The sequence below is a fragment of the Chrysochloris asiatica genome, unplaced genomic scaffold (assembly GCF_000296735.1).
Source record: "Chrysochloris asiatica unplaced genomic scaffold, ChrAsi1.0 scaffold00162, whole genome shotgun sequence".
Taxonomy (NCBI): Eukaryota; Metazoa; Chordata; class Mammalia; order Afrosoricida; family Chrysochloridae; genus Chrysochloris; species Chrysochloris asiatica.
The window spans coordinates 4790673-4810215 of record NW_006408680.1 but is presented as its reverse complement, the minus strand read 5'-3'; the positions used below and the strand labels follow the sequence as shown (position 1 = coordinate 4810215).

General features: G+C 41.2%; 1 protein-coding gene across 1 annotated transcript in view; it reads left to right on the top strand.

Annotated features, from left to right (window-relative positions):
- PDE10A (phosphodiesterase 10A) overlaps positions 1-19543 on the top strand; it is a 321369-nt gene that overhangs the window by 255629 nt on the left and 46197 nt on the right. Inside the window, exons 11-15 of the mRNA XM_006871187.1 lie at positions 5342-5484; positions 8223-8315; positions 10299-10485; positions 16834-16976; positions 18464-18547. Of these exons, the coding sequence (XP_006871249.1) occupies positions 5342-5484; positions 8223-8315; positions 10299-10485; positions 16834-16976; positions 18464-18547 (650 nt within the window). The remainder of the gene's footprint in view (positions 1-5341; positions 5485-8222; positions 8316-10298; positions 10486-16833; positions 16977-18463; positions 18548-19543) is intronic.

Sequence of the window (19543 nt, the reverse complement as noted above, 5' to 3'; positions counted from 1 at the left end):
ACAGTGAATAAGGAAGACTGTAGAAGAATTGATGCCTTTGAGTTATGGTATTGGAGGAGAATATTGAAAGTGCCATGGGCTGCCAAAAGAACCAATGGATCCGTTTTGGGAGAAGTACAGCCAGAATGTTCCTTGGAGGCCAAGATGACCAAACTTCGTCTCTCATACTTTGTACATATTGTCAAGAGGGACCAGTCGCTGGAGAAGGATATCATGTTTGGTAAGGTGGAGGGTCAGCGAAAACGAGGAAGACCCCCAATGAGATGGATTAGCCAAGTGGCATCATCAATGGACTCAAGCGTGGCAACAGTAGTGAGATTGGCCCAGGATCGGGCAGTATTTCATTCCGCTGTGCATAAGGTCTCCATGGGTCAGTACCAACTTCACGACACATAACAACAACAGCAAAGCCTGTCTTCAGTCGTGGAGCGGCTAGGAGAACAGAAGACACTTCATGAATGAAAGATCGGCAGGAAAAATCAAAAACAATAATGGTTGTCTGATTTACTACTACAAGAAGAAGGAAGTCATTCACCCAGGAGCCATCAAGGCAAGTGGTCGGGTCCCCTCACAGCAAAATCCCTTTCTAAGACTGAGACTCAGGGAATACACAAGCAGGCATGTGGTCTGGCCAGTGACCACTTTGGTCACTGATAAGGGAAAGAGGGTTAAAAACAGCAATGAAGTTGGGACTTGGGTCCGACCACATTCAATAGACTCCTGTGAGCTCTGGTGGAGACCTGGCTGGCCAGCAGTATGGCAAGGCCCAGGAACTTCTGTGCCCAGAGGCAGTAACATGGACACAGAGGACTAGAGTGGAGAGTGAAGCGTCCAGCTGATTTGACGTGAGGGAAGATACACAGGAACACCCATTCTTGCAGATAATACCCACTTGACCTGGCTTCGATGGCTGGATGATCAGAACTCGACTAGAAGAAAAAAGAAGAGGGGAAAAAAGAGTAACCCACTACAATTTGATGAACTTTACCTATACTTACGAATGCAGTAGCTCAAAACTGGGAACGAATCTTTACATTGAGGATCACTCCCACTCTCTCAGTACACAGGGTTGACAGGGATGGGCAATTTGGACATTGGCTGCCCAAAATGGGGGTGGGGTTGGGGTGGGGGTTCAATGGCAAGAAGTGACTGGCTTACAAGCTTTCAAGAGGGAGCCTAGTTCCAGATGATGCAGGGGAAGGTAGAATCTCCACTGAATGGTTTTCAATCTGTTGGGGCTGGGCTAATGAAAGGAGATGGGGATAAGACTCTTGTGGTACAATAGTGAATAATTGCTATCAGGACTGACTGTGAAGGTTGGAAATATATAGGTAGATGTTTTGTAACAAAAGGAGGGGAGTGGTTGATTTTGCAGTCCAGGAGCAGAGGTCCCTGGGACCATCAAGTGAGAAGAAGGGAGTGTGGGACCCTACCCAAAGAAGCAGTGACACTGGAAATGGAGGTAGAGAAGATGAAGTGGCTGGGGACTCTGGGCTCAGGGAAGGAGAGGGGCTGTGTGCTGATGGCCAAGAGGCAGGCCTGTGGGGTGTACCCTTTAGTTTGATGGTGCATGGAGGAGATTGTAATCATTTCAGTGAAATGAAATGCAATGGGATGAATGTAAAACTGATGTTCTCTCATGTAGAACCACATAATTCACAATAAAAACTTAAAAAACAAAATCTATAATATAAAGTTACATAAAAAAAACAAACCCCACTACCTTTGAGTCAATCCCATTTCACAGTGATCCTATAGGCCTTTGTAGAACTGCCTCTTTAGGTTTCCAAGTTGTAGTATTTCTTTTAAAGCAGCTCTGTCATCTCTTTCCCCTGTGTTTCAAGTGAGTCCAAACCACCGATTTCTCTGTTGGAAACTCTGTAACAATTGTGTCACCAGGGTTTTATTTAAACACTTTGATATAAAATTAATGCATCCTATGTTATATGATAAGGGAAGGGAACAAAGTCAAGAAGCAATACTCATAAACTTTATAGTCTTCATTTCTGCAGCAGGTTATTTAAATCTTCTGTGTTTCAATATGCATTCTCCTATTTCCTTTATGTTCAGAAAGCACCTCAAGTGGTTGTGGTTCTTGGCCTGGTGGAATGACCCAAACTCTCATTTCTGGAGTGTCTGGGCCATTAGTAGTCCTGCCTGAATTGGGTTGTTGTAGTTATCCATTGCCTCTACTCATAGACTGTAATTTTCTATTGGCTTTAATCATAAGGCATGAAAGTACTGCACAACTCCTGAGTGGAACTCCTGTAAACCAGACATAGTGTGCTTTGCCTCCATTGTATAATGGTAGTGCGACCTTCCCCCAGTAATCATTGCAGCCAATACAGTAACCCCTTTCTTTGCCTGTGGATTTGGAAGCATGTGGAACCCCAAAGTGGCCAGGTGACAATCTTTACTCCCAGTTCAATGAATCATTGCTCTGTCTCTTTGTGAATTAATTCCTTTCTGTAGAAATAAGACCTCTAGACTGACAGAGCATGTAATCATGGAAACAGCAAGAAAAATATTATTGAGTGATGCAACTCCCATTTCCATCCCTTGACTTCTGGACCTGTGAGTTCCATGGGAGAAACAGCAAGAAAAATATTATTGAGTGATGCAACTCCCATTTCCATCCCTTGACTTCTGGACCTGTGAGTTCCATGGGAGAAACAGCACCATAGATGGAGCGCTGATTTAGAGCATGTATAGGCTCCTGAGTACATTTCCTCTCCTCTGCATGGTATTCCAATCAAGTTGGCCCATAATTCTTCAAAAAGCCATTCCATTGTTCTGTCAAGCCATCTCCTTCAAGATGATGGGGAACCTGGTAAGACCAGTGAATTCCTTGATTGTGGGCACATTGCTGAACTTCATTTGTTGTGAAGTGGGTCCTTGATTTGAGGCAGTACTGTGTAGGATGCCATGATGGTGGATAAAGCATTCCAATGTTCACAGATGGTATTTTTTACAGGAGCTTTGTGTGTAGGGAAGACAAATATATTTCCAGAGTGTCTGTCCCAGTAAGAACAAACCGCTCCCCTCCATGATGGGAGTGGTCCAATATAATCAACTTGCCACAGGGTTACTGACTGATCACCCCAATGAAAGATACCACATGAAAGTCTTAGTGTTGGTCTCTGCTCCTGGTAACTTGGGCACTTGGAAGTGGCCATAACTAAGTCAGCTTTGGTGAGTGCAAGTTCATGCTGAACAACCTCCTTCCCTACCACCACTTTATTATGAACTCATTGGGCAGTGACAAGAATGTCTGGGGAAAGAGAATGAGTGCTTTTCTCATAATATGTCATCCTGTCCACTTGGTTGGTAAAATCCTCCTTTGCCAAGGTCACCTTTTGGTGAGCATTCACAGAAGAGATACATATCTTCACTTGTTCTTGCCCATTCAGAGAGGCTTATCCCAATACTTCTTCCTCTACGTCCTTGTCACCAATTCCCCAATCATGTTCCTTTCAAGTCCCTGAACATACAATCAAACAATTGGTCATAGCCCATGGATCAGTATACAATTTTACATCTGGCCATTTCTCTTCTCAAGCAAAATGAAAACCCAGATGCACTGTTCTAGTTCTCCCCACTGGTAGTGTTTCTTTTTACCACTGTGATTCAGGTCCCAGAAAGGGACTGCAGTGCTGCTGCCGTCCATTATCAAGTGGCACAAAACCATCTGAAAACCAGGCCCAATGATTGTTTTCCACAGTCAGCTGATTGTAACAGACTACCTGTGATACCTTCTTTGTGGACTGGCAGAAAGAAAACAATATAGAAGGAATGGGGACCATGGATGTTTGTGCCACTTCCTTTTGCCTTCAGGTCCTGATCTCATATATACCTCTTGCATTTGACAATGGAGTGCTGCTATGTATAGTCAACATTATGACTCTGTGGGTCAGACAATACCCAGCTCATGATGGGCAGCTCTGGCCACATGCTAACATGTTGGTCCATGGTTAAGCTCTCCATCTCCATAAGGTCGAGTATCCAGCCAAGAGCTATTCCTCAAAAAGAGAGTAGTTATTTGTAGAGGGTGGCAGAGTTTGTCTGTAGTGTTGGTTCACCTACAGGGTGGTGCTACAAGCTCCAAACATCATCTCAACCTACCACTGACACTGTGGATCTCCCAGGTCATGCAAAGGGGACTTTGGCATGTGTCTTTGAGAACAATTAGATTGCTAGGCAAGAAAGGCATTCCAGGTGGATGCAAAGAGACTGGAAGAGGTGTCAAAGTATTCTAGGCATGAGGTAATAGCGTGACAGGTAAAGAGATCAACCTTGTTGAATTTAGAGGCTGATGAGGTTAAAGAGGGCCTGATGGTGTGCAGGGTGGGAAGGTCATGCTTTATTCCATAGTAGAAGGAAACAAGAGGTCACTGAGCTCACCTGGGTATGAACCAGACACAGAGCAATACAACTAGCAACTAAGTGAGACAACATAACTAACGAGCTAGTTGCTTAAGGACCTGTTTCCTTAACACCAAAACAGTTTGCCAGTTCAGTCAAATATCTGATCTCCAGATGTTTAAGTTCCAGCTAGAGCTCTCCATAGCACAACAGTTATTTGACCTGTACATATGCATAATAATACCTATGATTCCATTCACTCCCATTTTCTTATATCTAATACAAATAAGACTCACTTGAATGATTGTATTTTATGTTAATTTATTGAAGTTTATTATACTTCTAATTAATTCTAATGATCACTTTCTTATCTTTCCTCATAAACATCAGACTGCAAACAGGCATCCTAACACTTTATTTCTTAATTATCGTACGACAGTTTTATGCCACCAAAGCATAACTCTTTAAGTCACAAAACTTAACTATTATTCATGGTGATATGCACTTATATGTTTATAAATTAGTTTACTTGTAGTGCTTATATGTATGTCTATACAAATTATTTTATATTTATTTCTACACATATACATATTTGTGAAAGATATATACATGGCATTTTTTATACCGCTTAAAAAATTTAACCCATTGTCATTGAGTTGATTCCAACTCATGGCAACCACACATACTAAAGATTAGAACTGCTCTGTAGGGTTTTCTTGGCAATAATCTTTATGGAAGCGGATTCCCAGGTCTTTCTTACGCAGCACAGTTGGGTGGGTTAGAATCACCAACCTTTAGGATTGCAGTCCAGGGCAAACAATTAGCACTACCTAGGGTTTATTTGTTAATAATGCTAATTTCCTACCCAGTTAGAGTCCAGAGTAGCTGAAACTGATGTTTATTTTGTGAGATAGCTTTTCTGTAAAGTCTGTGAATTTTTGGTCAGCTGACTGGTACTTGTTTCTTCCTCTGCCTTCAGATATATGCAAAAAACCTGGTGAATGCGGACCGCTGTGCCCTTTTCCAGGTGGACCATAAGAACAAGGAGTTATATTCAGACCTGTTTGATATTGGAGAGGAAAAGGAAGGAAAACCTGTCTTCAAGAAGACCAAAGAAATAAGGTACCAAGACAAGTAGAAATCCAGTGTGCCCTGCTTGAGGATGTGCGGGTACCCTGTTACCCTCGTCACAAGCAGTGCTTGTCACACGCTGGTATCATTCCCACCTGGACCCACCTCCTGAAGGCAGTGCTTCTGGGAATGTGCTAGTTTAAAACCACACCTACAACACATTAGTGTCACTCCTAGAAATGCCACCTTCCAGAAATCATGTTGGAAAAGGTAGATGAAAGAGTTGGCAGGTATTCCGAGGTCTAGGAGCTGGGGCACGTTTAAAAGGGTGTACTTGATCACTCCCTGCCAAAGACCTTCCCAACCTGTGGGGTGGTCTCACAGACCAGACCCCAATGAAATTGTTGTTGTTGTTATGTGCCGTGAAGTCGGTTCCAACTCATAGCAACCCTGTACAGGGTTTCTGAGGCTGTAAATCTTTACAGGAATAGAAAGCCTCATCTTTCTCCCGCAGAACAGCTGGTAGTTTCAGACAGCTGAACTTATGGTTTGCAGCCTGATTCGTAACCTCTGAGCCCTGCATAATTTGATAAGCTACCAACATGAGTCTGTCACTGGCCAGTTGCTCATGTGCTGGTTGTAGGGCATACTTGGTTGCATCTTGAATCTCAAGGGCTTTTTAACTCTTGAAATGACATCTGTTGTCACTGAAATGAAGTTTGGTTGGTGGAGTCTTGGTGGCTCCATCACATCACAATCTGAAAACCTACAGGGAGCATTGCCTCAAAACATTTCAGAATTAAGCTGAATGCTCAATAACTGAAAATCATTACTGTACATTTGCATTCCTTTTGAAGTCCCTGGTGGCACAGTGGGATAATCATTGGGCTGCTAACTTCAAGGTTGCCAGTTCAAGCCCACCAGTCTTTCCCTGAGGGAGAAAGATGAAACTGCCTGTTCCTATAAGATTTCCAGTCTTGGAAACTGTAAGGAGCAGTTCTATTGTGTCCTGTGGGGTCTCTATGAGTCATAGTTGTCTAGGTGGCAGTAGGTATATTCCCATACTGTTCTCTCAAGTGCCTTGGCAACTGAAGCCTTCCAGGGAAATGCTGTTCCTTCCAATGGAGATGGCATGGAGACAGTGTCTGACCTCCTCAGATTTCACCAGAGAGAAAGAGAATCTAATTCACCATCTGCCCAAGGCTGATTCCTGTGAGGTAGAGGTCAGACATGCCTCAACCCTCTTTCCTCCTTTACTCACTCTGACACTAACCATCCCTTCCAAGACACTCTCTGCTTCTCTTTAGCATTCAGTACTTCATTGCAGTGGTCACACAGAACACAGAGACCATATTCATGGTGTTCGGATTTATTAGGGAAATGCTGGAGAGCAAGTTTCTGCGTCTCTTCTGACATCCATTTTGATCTTTTCCTTCTTTCTTGTCTGCTTAATGACTTTTTGCTTTCTTCCTGTGTGATGTTCTTGACATATCCCACAGCTCTTCTGGTCTTCGGTCTTTAGTGTTTAATGTATCAAATATGTTCTTCAGATGATCTCTAAATTCAGGTGGGATATATTCAAGATCATATTTTAGCTCTCGTGGACTGATTCATTAAGAATTACTTTTTGTTAGGATAGCCCCTTTCTAAAGCATTGAAGACAGTGAATGGTGTGTGGCCCTCACCTTAACCCTCCCCAGTGTCTGTCACATGGCACTCTCAGTTCTATGGTGTTGGGGCAATAGAGACTGTATCTGTACATGGTCATCTGTGACAGCGTGTTTGCATTGGTCACAGCCCAGGAAAGGCGTGAAACCTTGAGTTTCACGCAGTGTCTAGTTTACTTTCAGGTGTTTTTAAGCTTTATCTCAATAGCAATTATTTCCTATCATGGTGAAAATGTAATATTATGAAGATTCTTTTCGAATCATTGAACATGGTAGACTTCTTCCTGAACTGAATTTTGAAATGAGTGCATGCATGGTGATGATATTGTAATGAAAAACTTGTTTATAAACATGAGACTATACCTTATAACAGAAAAATACTACTGAGTATTAAAACTCATTAAATAAAAGGTAATGGCTGCATTTTGATGATTTTAGCATTTTAATGAGTGAGAGAAGTAAAAATGCTGGCACTTTTTATATGGCATCAATTTTGTAGAGTGCCTGCCTTAAAGATCCAAGTGTTGCATAGTAGTATCTCAAGGCTCAGCCATAGTTTGTGGCGTTAGCAGTTTGTGTATGTAGAAAATACACTGGTCTTTGTGTGAGTCATAGTTTTTATTGTGACACTAGTATGTTACAAGCATGATGGCACATTCCATCTTTCATTGTGGACCTCTGTTCATACCACAGAGAACATTAAACAAGAAAATGTATGTTGAAGCATCTTGTATATTATACAGCACTTGGTGAATGAGAAGACGTGCTGGAGAAAGCCAGTTCATGGTTCTGTTCCTGTGTGCCATCCAGTGTAGTTGAATATACTGTGAATAAGATCACACAACAAGATTACAAAGTGTTAACTTTCTACTGTTTTCTCCACTTCACTTACATACATTATATACATATAATAAGATTATCTAGCATTTGCAATTATAAAATTAGGGCAGTGGGGCTTCAGAAAGGTTGTGGGAAGAATTAATTATCTTCTGATTCCATTTTGCACAAACGTCGTGAAGCCCTTTCCTATCAGCACTTAAAGCATTGCCTGTTTTCATTCGCTCTTTAGAAATATTGAAATGTTTCTGCTTTCACAAGCATGCCCTCTTTGTATGTATGCAGATTTTCAATTGAGAAAGGAATCGCTGGTCAAGTAGCAAGAACTGGAGAAGTCCTGAACATCCCAGATGCATACGCAGACCCACGTTTTAATCGGTAAGAACTGAGTGCTGGCAGCCTTTCTTGGCTGAATCCTCCCTCACCTGCATTGTCCCCTCAGTGGGGACCTTTTCCATGTAGCCCAAGTCAGCATGTCCTCGACTTGTCCACTCTTTCCCCTTAAACTCTGTTACACTTGCTCTGAACTATGTCTGTCATCCCCAGGCATCGTATTGAGACATTTATAAAGTGATGCATCTAAGCCAGCTCCAGGAGTTTTGTAAACAAAACCACCAAGCCAGAGTTTTAATTTTGTGGAGTCCTGGTGTGGCACTGTGGGATCAGCACTGGACTGCTAACCACAAGGTCAAACCCACCAGCCGCTCCTTGGAAATTCTAGACAGGTCTCTGTGAGGCGAAACCGTCTCAACAACCCCCATGAGAGTACGATCGTTTGAACCTGAGCATGTTCTCTGTGAAATCATCTGTTAAGATATTCTGTATGTGATGAACGACATATGTTTGAGTTTGACAAATCCCACTGTACACCAACTTGAATGGCCACATTTTTAAAGACAGAAATCAGCATGGGCTGGTAAGTGTGTGTAGTAACTAGAGCTCTCTGTCATACAGTTCACAGTTCAATGCATAACCCATGGCACCTGATATTAAGAAACAGAGAGTAAATGTTTTCAGCTTGTTAGACCATAGTCTTGTTCACAAGTACCCACCTCTGCCCTTTAGGGCAAATAAAGACCAAAACAGCGAATGGGTGTGCTTGTGTACGATTGAAACATTGTTTATTAGCAGGAACCCACTGATTGGCTCTTTGGGGTGTAATCTGCTATTCCCTCCTCCAAACTGTGATGACTGTAACTTCTTTCAGAATTGGCGTAGCAAGTTACAGCTCTCATAAATTATGACCAACTTCAAAGGAAACGTGTTTATTTTAGCACATTCATTATACTTTCCTCTGAGTTGACATTGTCTGCGTTTACTTAGCGATGCTACATGAAATCAAATGCTAAGCTGAAATTCTTGTAGGAATTTCCCTAGAAAACTCTCTTGAAAACAGAGAAGCAACTTAAACTATTTTTTTAAAGGTTTGAATAAAACCCTTAGATGTCACAATGTCTTACATTTAGAAGCTAACAGGCACATACAAGTTAGGTGTAATAGAAATGTATAAAACCCTTTCATGGTGCACTGGTTAAGTGTTTAGCTGGTAATGGAAAGGTGAATGGTTCTAACCCACCTTTGGGAGAACGACCTGCCTCTCTCTTTACATGAAGAGTACAACCTCAGAAGCCATATAAGGGAATTCTGCTCTATCTTATAGGATCTCTGTGCATTAGAATCAACTGGATGGCATACAGCAATAGCATTCATTGTTGTTAGGTGCCCTCAAGTGAGTCATGTTCAACAGAATGAAGCATTCATTGTCTCGTCCTCCATCATCCTCCCTGTTGTTGTACCCACTGTGTTAGTCAATCTCATTGAGGGTCTTGCATTGTTTTGCTGACCCCTACATTACCGAGCATGTCTTTCTCTAAGAACTAGATCCTCATGCTAACATTTCCAAAGTATGTGAGATGAAGTCTTGATATCTTCGCTTCTCAGGGGCCTTCTGGTTGTACCTCTTCCAAGATGAATTTGTTTGTTCTTCCATGTTACTTTCAGTGTTCTGCAGCACAATAATTCAAATGCTTTGATTCTCCTTTCGCATGCATTGAAAGTACAGGTGGTGGTAGTTTGAGTCAGTCATACTTTTGTCTTGTAAGTGAATCATTCCTTTATAATACTTCATGGAGGTCTTTTACAGCAGATTTGTCCAATGCATGACATCATTTGGTTTCTTGGCATCTGCTTCCATGAGTGCTGATGGTGGAGCCAAGCAAAATGAAATCCTTGACAATTTCAACCTTTTTTACAATACTCAGGTAGAATGTTCTAGTTAACAAAACTGAGTTGATATTGATGATGGGATGTGTGACGTATTTTCTTCTGCCTGTTTGGTTTTGTCCGTGGACACTTGCACAGAGAAGTTGACTTGTACACAGGCTATACCACCCGGAATATCTTGTGTATGCCCATTGTGAGCCGAGGGAACGTCATCGGAGTAGTGCAGATGGTGAACAAAATCAGCGGAGGTGCCTTCTCAAAAACGGACGAGAACAACTTCAAAATGTTTGCAGTCTTTTGTGCTTTAGCCTTACACTGTGCTAATGTAAGTAACATACTTTGTTCAAATATCTTTCCACTACTCAGTCTTAGAATCTTTTAGAGTAAATGACTGTAGGATCTTTGCTTTGTTTTTCATTTATTTTTGCCTTTATAAAACAGCAGTAGTGTTTCCTGGTTGTATGTACTTTAGGTAATGTCTTTAAAAATGCCCTAGAAGTTTGTTTTTGTTTTGTTTGGTTTGGTTTGTTGAAATGACCTAATGTTTCAAGATGTGAATACACTAGAAATAAAACTGAATTCATGTGGTGGTATCATGTCCAAGCATCAGTTTTCTATTTCAGATACCTATTCAAATGAATGAGAAAAATGTTCCTGAAAAATCTTTTAAATTTAACCTAAAAGTGACACAGAATTTGTTTCTAGTAATAAAAATTGCAAATATTGAGGGTCTCATCGTTTTTTAAATGAATGCATGAGAGTCTGAGTACTATTGCAATTTGACACCCACTTGAAGGAGCCCTGGTAGTGATGTAGGATAAGCACTGGACTGCTGGCATCAAGATTGGCAATTCAAGCCTACCATGTACATGGCATTGGGGATATTTAAAACTCAGAGTAATAGCTCACGTTTCAACTCCAATCAGCAATTCTGTTTGCACAAGCAAGTGAGACAACCTCTTAGCAGATGCATTACAGATGTTGGCTCCTGTAACCCTCACAGCCTCTTGTCTCCTTTACCGAGGAAGAGAGCAAGCCCGTTTCTTTCCTGAAGTCTGACTTTCCAGTGGTGAGTGCAGACACTCCCGTCTGTGTTGTGTGTCGTGAGTGAAATGAACATCAGCACGCTCTGGGAGTCCTCGTGGGGTGCTGCAGGATAAGCTCTGGACCACAAGGTTCTTGCAACTGCAAGGTTAGCAGTTCAGACTCACCAGTCCCTCTTCGGAAACACCCTATGCAGGGTTGAAATGAGTCGGGACCAACAATCCAACAGCACGTAACAACAGCACACTCAGTAAGCAATCCATTCATTTGTTGTTGTGATGTGCCACTGAATTGGTTCTGACCCATAGCGAGCCTGTAAAAGGTTTCCGAAGAGCGGCTGGTGAGCTTGAACCGCCAACCTTGTGGCTCAAACCGACTTTGCAGTCTAGTGCATTAACCCACAGCATGGCACCAATACTGCTTTCATAACATTGTGCAGACTCTGGAGTTAGGACACGCTGTATTACCTTTGTATAAGACTGTTGTTAAGTGTCATTGAATCCATTCCGACTTATAGTGACCCGGCATAGGGTTTCTGAGGAGCGGCTGGTGGGTTTGAACTGCTGATTTTGCAGTTAGCAGTATAGTGCTTATCCTACAGTGTCATGAAGCTCGATTAACATAAATGAGAGGTACCACTTTAATAACTTCGAGAAAATGCTTTTGAAAAACAGTACCAAATTTCGTGCTAGCAACCATATGACTAACGGAAAAGTCTGGGACCAGTGGAGGTTGAGACTGGTAATGAAAGACTCCACGGTTCTCCTCCTTCAGCGTTTCCATCCTGGCCATTTGCACTGGCATGCTGCCCTCTAGTGGACATATGTGGATTTACTTAGCTCCGCAAATTCCTACAACTGAACAACGTTTTTTGCTTCAAATATGTGTTATCTCTTTCATATCTAAACATATTGACAGATTAGGTTTTTAAATTTAGTTGAAAAGTAACACAAAATTTTAGTTTCTACTAATAGAAATTGTGAATATTGACGGTCTCATCATTTTTTAAACGAATGCTTGAGAGTCTTAAGTACTGTTGCAATTTAACACCCATTGAAGGGTTCTAGTGACGCTGTAGGATGAACACTGGGCTGCTGAACTCAACGTCGGCTGTTCAAATCCACCAACCATACCACAGGAAAAAGAGGATACTTCCTGCTTTTGTAAATATTTACATCTTCTCATGTCTATATGGGGTCACTATGAGTAGGATCAACTGTAAGGCAGTGTGTGTGGTCGTGTTAGTTATATATTATTTGGTATAACACAGAGTTGTTGGACTAAGCTGTGGATCACAAGGTGGGTTTGAACCACAAGGTCAGCAGTTAAAACTCACCAGCCACTCCTTGGAAACCTATACAGGGTCACTATGAGTCAGAACTGACTCAGCAACACTTAACAACAACAACAATCATACCAAACAGAAATGGTTGATGTGCAATCATTTTGAGAGTTAGCATATGATCAAGAACTGATGGTATTGAAGGAAGAAGTCTGAGCTTCACTGAAGCTTTTGGTGAAAAGCAAGGATTCAGGATTTAATGAAATGCAAATGATAATATTTCAACAAAGGGATGTGGCCCTGGAGGTAACCACTCATCTGTGCCAATAAATTTGTAAGACAGCTAGCTACCTGGCCAATTGACTTGAGGAGAACCATATTTATGCCCATTCCAAAGAAAGCTGACCCTACAGAAAGCAGAAATTATTGAATACCATAATTAATACCACATACAAGTACACATTGACTAACAATAATTTAAAACTAGAGGCAGAAGTACACAGATAGGGAATTGTCAGAAATCCAAGCTAGAGTCAGAAGAGAACATGGAACAAGGGATATCATTGTTGACATCAGATGGATAGTACCTGAATACAAAGAATATCATAAAGCTGTCTACCTGCATTTTATTGACTCTACAAAGGCATTCCAATATGTGGATCACAGCAGATTGTGGATAACACTGTGAAGAGCAGGCATTCTAGAATACTTAATTACTCTCATGCAGTACATGCACATACAAGAAGAAGTAGTCATTAGACCAGAACAGGCGTACATTGCCTAGTTTAAAATTCAGAAAGGCGTATGCCAGGGTTATATCCTTTCACCATAACTTTTCAGTCTGTATGCTGGACAAATACTCCGAGAAGCTGGACTATATGAAGAAGAAGGCAGAACCAGGATTGAATAAAGACTCATTAACAACCTTTGATGTATAGATAACACAACAATGCATGCTGCATGTGAATAAGACTTGAAGCACTTATTGGTGAATATCAGAGACTGCAGTCTTCAATTTGGATTATACCTGTACATAAAGAAAAAAAAAAACAAAACAAAACCTTCATAACTGAGCCACTAAGCAACATGGTGGTAAGTGGAGAAGATTGAAGTTGTAAAAATTTTTCTTTTTACTTGGATTCAGAATCAATGCCCATGTAAGCAGCTGTCAGTGAATCAACCTTAATATTTCATTGGGCAAATTTAAAGATGTCTTTAAAGTGTTGAAGGACTAAGATGTCTTTTGAAGACTAAGGTGTCCCTGACCCAAGCCATGTGATTTCCATTCACCTCCTATGCATGTGAAAGCTTGACAGTGAATGAGGAAGACTGATGAAGAATTGATACATGTGTTATGGTGTTGGTGACAAATATTGGATACACCTTGGACTTCCAGAAGAAGAGAAAATTGGCCTGAATGCTCCTAAGAAGGAAGGATGGCAAGAGAGCCACTCACGTTCTTTGGAGAGTTTATCAGGAGGGACCAGGCATTGAAGAAGGACATCATGCTTGGCAAGGTAGATGGTTAGCAAAAAAAAAAAAAAAAAGAGGAGGAGGAGCGCCCCTGAGATGCATTGACACAGTGGCTGCAACATTGGGCTCAAACAGAAGAATGCTGGGAGGCTGGCACAGGAATGGGATACAAAGTGTCCCTTACTTTTGTCCATACAGTTGCTGTGAGCCCAAACTGAGTGAGTGTATTGCACCTAGCAACAAGAACAGCGTACTTTTTTGCAGGTGACACATAAAACTAATTGGGAGGATAAATATTCATGATGGTCCCACTTGCATGAAATATCCCAAATAAAGAAATACATAGAGACCAAAGCTCATTATTGGTATGAGGAGAGTGGGTAGGCGGGGAAAGGAAGAGATGGAGTGCTGTTTAAGAGGTAGCATTTTCATTACAGGTAAAGGAAAAGTTGGAAATGAGTAGTGTGATTACAGCATAGTGAATCATATTGCTGTATGTTCCATCAAGTTATTCAGACTCATAGTGACTCTGTATAATGGAGTAGAACTGTCCCATTGGATTTTCTAGACTGTCATCTTTATGGGAGTGGATTGTCCTTCTTCTGAGGAGTGGCTAGGTGGATTCGAACTGCCAACCTTTTGGTTAGTAACTGAGCACTTAACCGCTGTGCTACCAGCGTTGCTATGACATTAACTGAGTTAATGTCACTTGGTTGTACCTGCAAAAAATGGCTGGATTGTTTTGTTACATACATTTCACTACAATAAAAAATATAAATAACTGGAGAAGATTAGCTAATTCAGGCTCACTTCCTTCATATTGATTTCTCCTGGTGACCCAATAAGACAGCTGAAGCGTCCTACCAAGGGTTCCTAAACTCTAACTCTTTACTGAAGCAGACTGCCTCTTCTTTCTTCCTTGTAGCAACTGGTAAATTTGAATAGCCAACTGATTTCTGTCAATTTCTATCTGTATAATCCCAGTGTGGACAATTTCAAGCTGTCAACATGGTGTCCCTGAATGAGGCAATGGGGAAAGGTGTATATGATAATGCAGTCCCCCCACTATTGCCTAAGAAAAGTGGACACGCTTCTTGATTGTGTCTAAAGTCAAGTGTAAAGAGCCCAAAGGACAGCAAGAAAGTGCTGGTATGGATTAAGGACGAGTCAATGGTAGAAAAGTACTACCATGGACCAAGGACGAATCGGTGGTAGACAAGGCTAATGTGGACCAGAGATGAGTAATAGTAGCAGAGTGCTGGTGTGGACCACAGATGTGTAAATGGTCGCAAAGCGTTAGTGTGGACCACAGAAGGGTAATAACGGCAGCAGAATGCTGCTGTGGACCATGGGTGGATCAACAGATGAGTCCGTGAAGCAAAGAAAACGGAAATAGGCCTTTGGTTTTTTACTTTCTTTAAGAATTGGCAGTAAGATGAGTAAGGTCGAATCTTTGTTAATAATCCTAGAATGTGTGATTTTCTGCGATTCATTTTGAAGGTCGTTTTGCAAATAAGAAGTAAATCTTCCTAAAATTTGCCAAAACTCAGTCATTGTTTTCACCATGAAGGTGAATCAGCTGTATTACCTATGCTAATGCAGAATGAGTTAGGTGGAGTCTTTCTCATTGTCATATCATCTCGTAATATGAGGAGAGAAGGAAGTTCAAGAATGCGGTGAGGGCCACACATAGTGTACATATGACGGGATTTGAGAACATTGGTGGAAAAATGGAATGAAAAGAAAATGGAGGTTTTCCATGAAATTTTTGAACTTCCCTCATATCTGCCACATTGCCTAGCACACTGTCTGACACATAATATATATGAGGGTCCAGTACTTACCGGCATGGGTTTATCAAACAAAATATGTTTAAGCATGCTTATGTCATCAGTGAATTCCTGCAGACAAGTTCTCTCAGTAACGCACTATTAAAATAATAATAATAATATAAAAAGATCCTATCTAAGGCGTTCCTTGGGCCTCTTAAATTCTAGGCAGAGAAGTCAGCTCACAAAGTTATGGTGACTGTGTTTTGGATTGATGGATGTTCTAGAAGAGCACAGGACCGTTATGGGGGCATTTTAGGAAGAAGTTTTAAGAAAATAGAAAATGGTTGAGAGAAAAGCCAGGAAATACCACTGAGGAACTTTCCCCCGTCCTGACAATACACCTGCTTATTTTTCCAAGGTAGCAACAGCTGTCCTACCAGAATTTCAATGAGAAATCTTAGTCCATCTACCCTATAGCTCTGATCTTACGCAATCTTCAGACTTCTATTTGTTTCCCAAACTCAAACACCATTTAAAAGCAACATGATTTGAGTCTCTGAAGTTTTCCCAAATTGCCATTTTTATGTAGTCTAAACAGAAAATCCAGAATTCTTGGTGGGAGGATTGTTTTTAAATGCCTTCTAGTCAGTTCTGACTCATAGCGACCCTGTATAGAGTTTCTGAGAAATGGCTGGTGAGTTTGAACCTCCAATTTTGCAATTCAAACTGATTTTGCAGTCCAGTGCTTATCCTGAAATTGCCACACCAGGATTCTGGTGGAAGGGTTGGAGAGACAGAAATACCACCTTCAGAAGTGTTGAGACCTAGATGGGAGGACTGTCGAGAAACAGTAGCTTCAGATTGTCTTAGTTTGGTTAATAAAGGTTTCCATGACTCTGTAGTAATACTGTTTGGCCTTGATTTGTATTGCATAAACAGCAATTGACCCATGGCTTTAGCTGTCTGAAGTTTATCTCACAAATAAGATGACATTTGCACAATACCTTCACACAGGGATTGACCTCCTTTGAATAGCACCATTTGGGGTGGAGTCTAACGATCCGTTCGTATGCCTGTGTCTATGGATTGCGTTTGCTTTCAGATGTATCATCGGATCCGCCACTCGGAGTGCATCTACCGGGTCACCATGGAAAAGCTGTCCTATCATAGCATCTGCACAGCGGAAGAGTGGCAAGGCCTCATGCGCTTCACCCTCCCCATGCGGATTTGCAAGGAAGTTGAACTGTGAGCACTCTTTTTTCAGCGTCAGTCCCTGGGAACAGGCTTGAACCTGAAGGGGAGTGGGTTACAACGTGTGGGGATCACAACCATCCTGTTGCCTGCCCGCCATTCCATGTGTTGACAATTTCTCCTTTCTGAAACAAATCCAAACTGTAGAGAAAACTAGGAAACAAAGGCTAGATGTCTTTTCCTTAAAAGAAACCCAAAACTTCATTCTGTAATGTGTGAGCCTTAACTTATACAGCAGTTCACGTATGTGCTGTGTGTTTTATACTATGCAGTATATGGAATACTCAAAGTGGCCTTGGATACTGGATATCTACATTTCCATTTTCCGTTCAGTTTAAGCTTCCACATCAAAATTTGAGAACTTAAAAAAGGAATTTCAGCCTGCACAGTCTGTTTTCCAATCTTAAACTAATTATTGAAGTTACTGTGCGTTGGCCCTGAGACCATTTGTATGCTGGTTATAAGTGTGAGCCGCCATTTCTTCACTACCATAGAAACTCTTCAGACGTAACCCAGACCTGATACTTGCCTTAAAGTTTCACACAGAGCACACAACATGTAAATAACACTTGTGCACACACATAACACGCACAGCCCCATGTGGAACCAAAACACAGGAGAGAGGACGGGTTGCACGGTTTGCAAAAAGACCTCTAACACACTTGTTATTTGTGTAAAAACATGATATGATACATACTTTAACATTCTGTTTACTCTGGGTGAGTGTTAATAACTAAATTAGCACATGAAAAATAGGGGATACCTTTGGGTGTTTATATTTAACATTTCTTTCTCTGGGTTTAAATAAGAGATAGAATAATTTTCAACTCTAACAAATACTTTTAGAGTCTTGGTGTGGTACTTCAGGCTACTGTGCTGCATTGCAAGTTGAGTTTGAACCGCAAGGTTGGCGACTCAAACTCACCAGTGACTCCTCAAAAACCCTATAGTGGTCCCTATAAGTCGGAACCAACTCGGTGGCACTTAACAATTAACAACTTTTGATAAGGGTTTTTCCCCAGTAATTTTGAGTCATAAAACGCTTGTGTAGCATCCATGACAATATATTTTGTATTTTTAATTTATCATAACAACTGCAGCTAACTTAATAAAAAACCCCTAAGCATTGGCTTACATATTACACAGTATTCCTAAGAGAATGTGTACATGTCTCCTCTCTTGCTAAGTGCTTTGGAGTTGGTTCCGACTCATAGCGACCTTGTATAGGGTTTCCAAAGAGCAGCTAGTGGGTTTGAACTGCTGACTTTGTGGTTTACAGTTCAGTGCTCATCCTATAGCGACACATCAAGACTGAAGGGGCCTTAAAATATATAGGGGGTGTGAGAAGGCAGGGCGGACATGTTGGGACTCCCAGCATTTTGTTGTTTTTGATAGACTAAACCAAGTTACATTACTTTCTTTAGTATCACTGTAGTGTTCCTAAATGCAGTTAGTAATAAATGGATTCTTTATGCTTTCAGATTCCACTTTGACATTGGCCCTTTTGAAAACATGTGGCCTGGAATTTTTGTGCATATGATCCATCGGTCCTGTGGAATAGCCTGGTATGGATTACCTAAACACTTGTTTTTTAAAATACTGAGTGAGGTCACCTCATCTGCCCTTATCTGTATTCTTGTCTGCTTTTGGGTTTATAATTATCTTAAAATATGACATGCATAAGTTACCTCTCCTAAGTATTTACATGAAGGTGGGCTGATGTTATTAGAGACATCCATACTCTTTTCAAATGTTGAGTTCTCTGGCAATTTGGCTGCACCTTGACCAAAAACAAGGGGTCAAATTGGGCTATTGCAAAATTACAAATTCAGAGTTGTACAGATTTCAAAGTTTTCACTTCACACTTGTGTAACTGGAAGAGATAAAGTAATGACTCATTATGATTACATACTTTAAATAGTAGTGTTTTGCAATGTTCTTGTTGTCAGAAAACCATTCAGTTGAATTTAACTCATAGTGATTTCATGCGACAAAATAGAATTTCCCCCCTAGGTATTTTTGGGCTATAATCTTTACAGAGCAGATCAGCAGATCTGTCGCCCATTGAGTTAAATTTAGCATCAATTTTCAGCTTACAGTGCATATCACATGGTGGTGATTATGTGCCATGGAGTCAGTTCCAACTCATAGCGACCCTGTACAGGGTTTCCGAAGCTGTAAATCTTTACGGGAGCAGAAAGCCTCATCTTTCTCCCACGGGACAGCTGGTAGTTTAGAACTGCTGACCTTGCGATAGCAGCCTGATTCGTAACCACTACGCTACCAGAGCTCCTAGGTATAACAAAAGTCTCCTTATTAAAAATCTAATTTAATGCTATACCAATTCAGACAAATCTTTTCCCGTTCACTTTGACCTGACCTAGGCACCTTTCTTGATGTCTGATCCTTAGAGCTTAAACACCCGTGCTGAAAGGTGCTGTTTGAGGCCTTTTTGCTGCTATAGCAGAAATATCACAAGAGGGTAGCTTTAGCAGCCATATAGTTCTTTCCTCGAAATTTAGGAAGCTGGAAATCTAACTTGAGAGCCTGGCTCTAAGGGA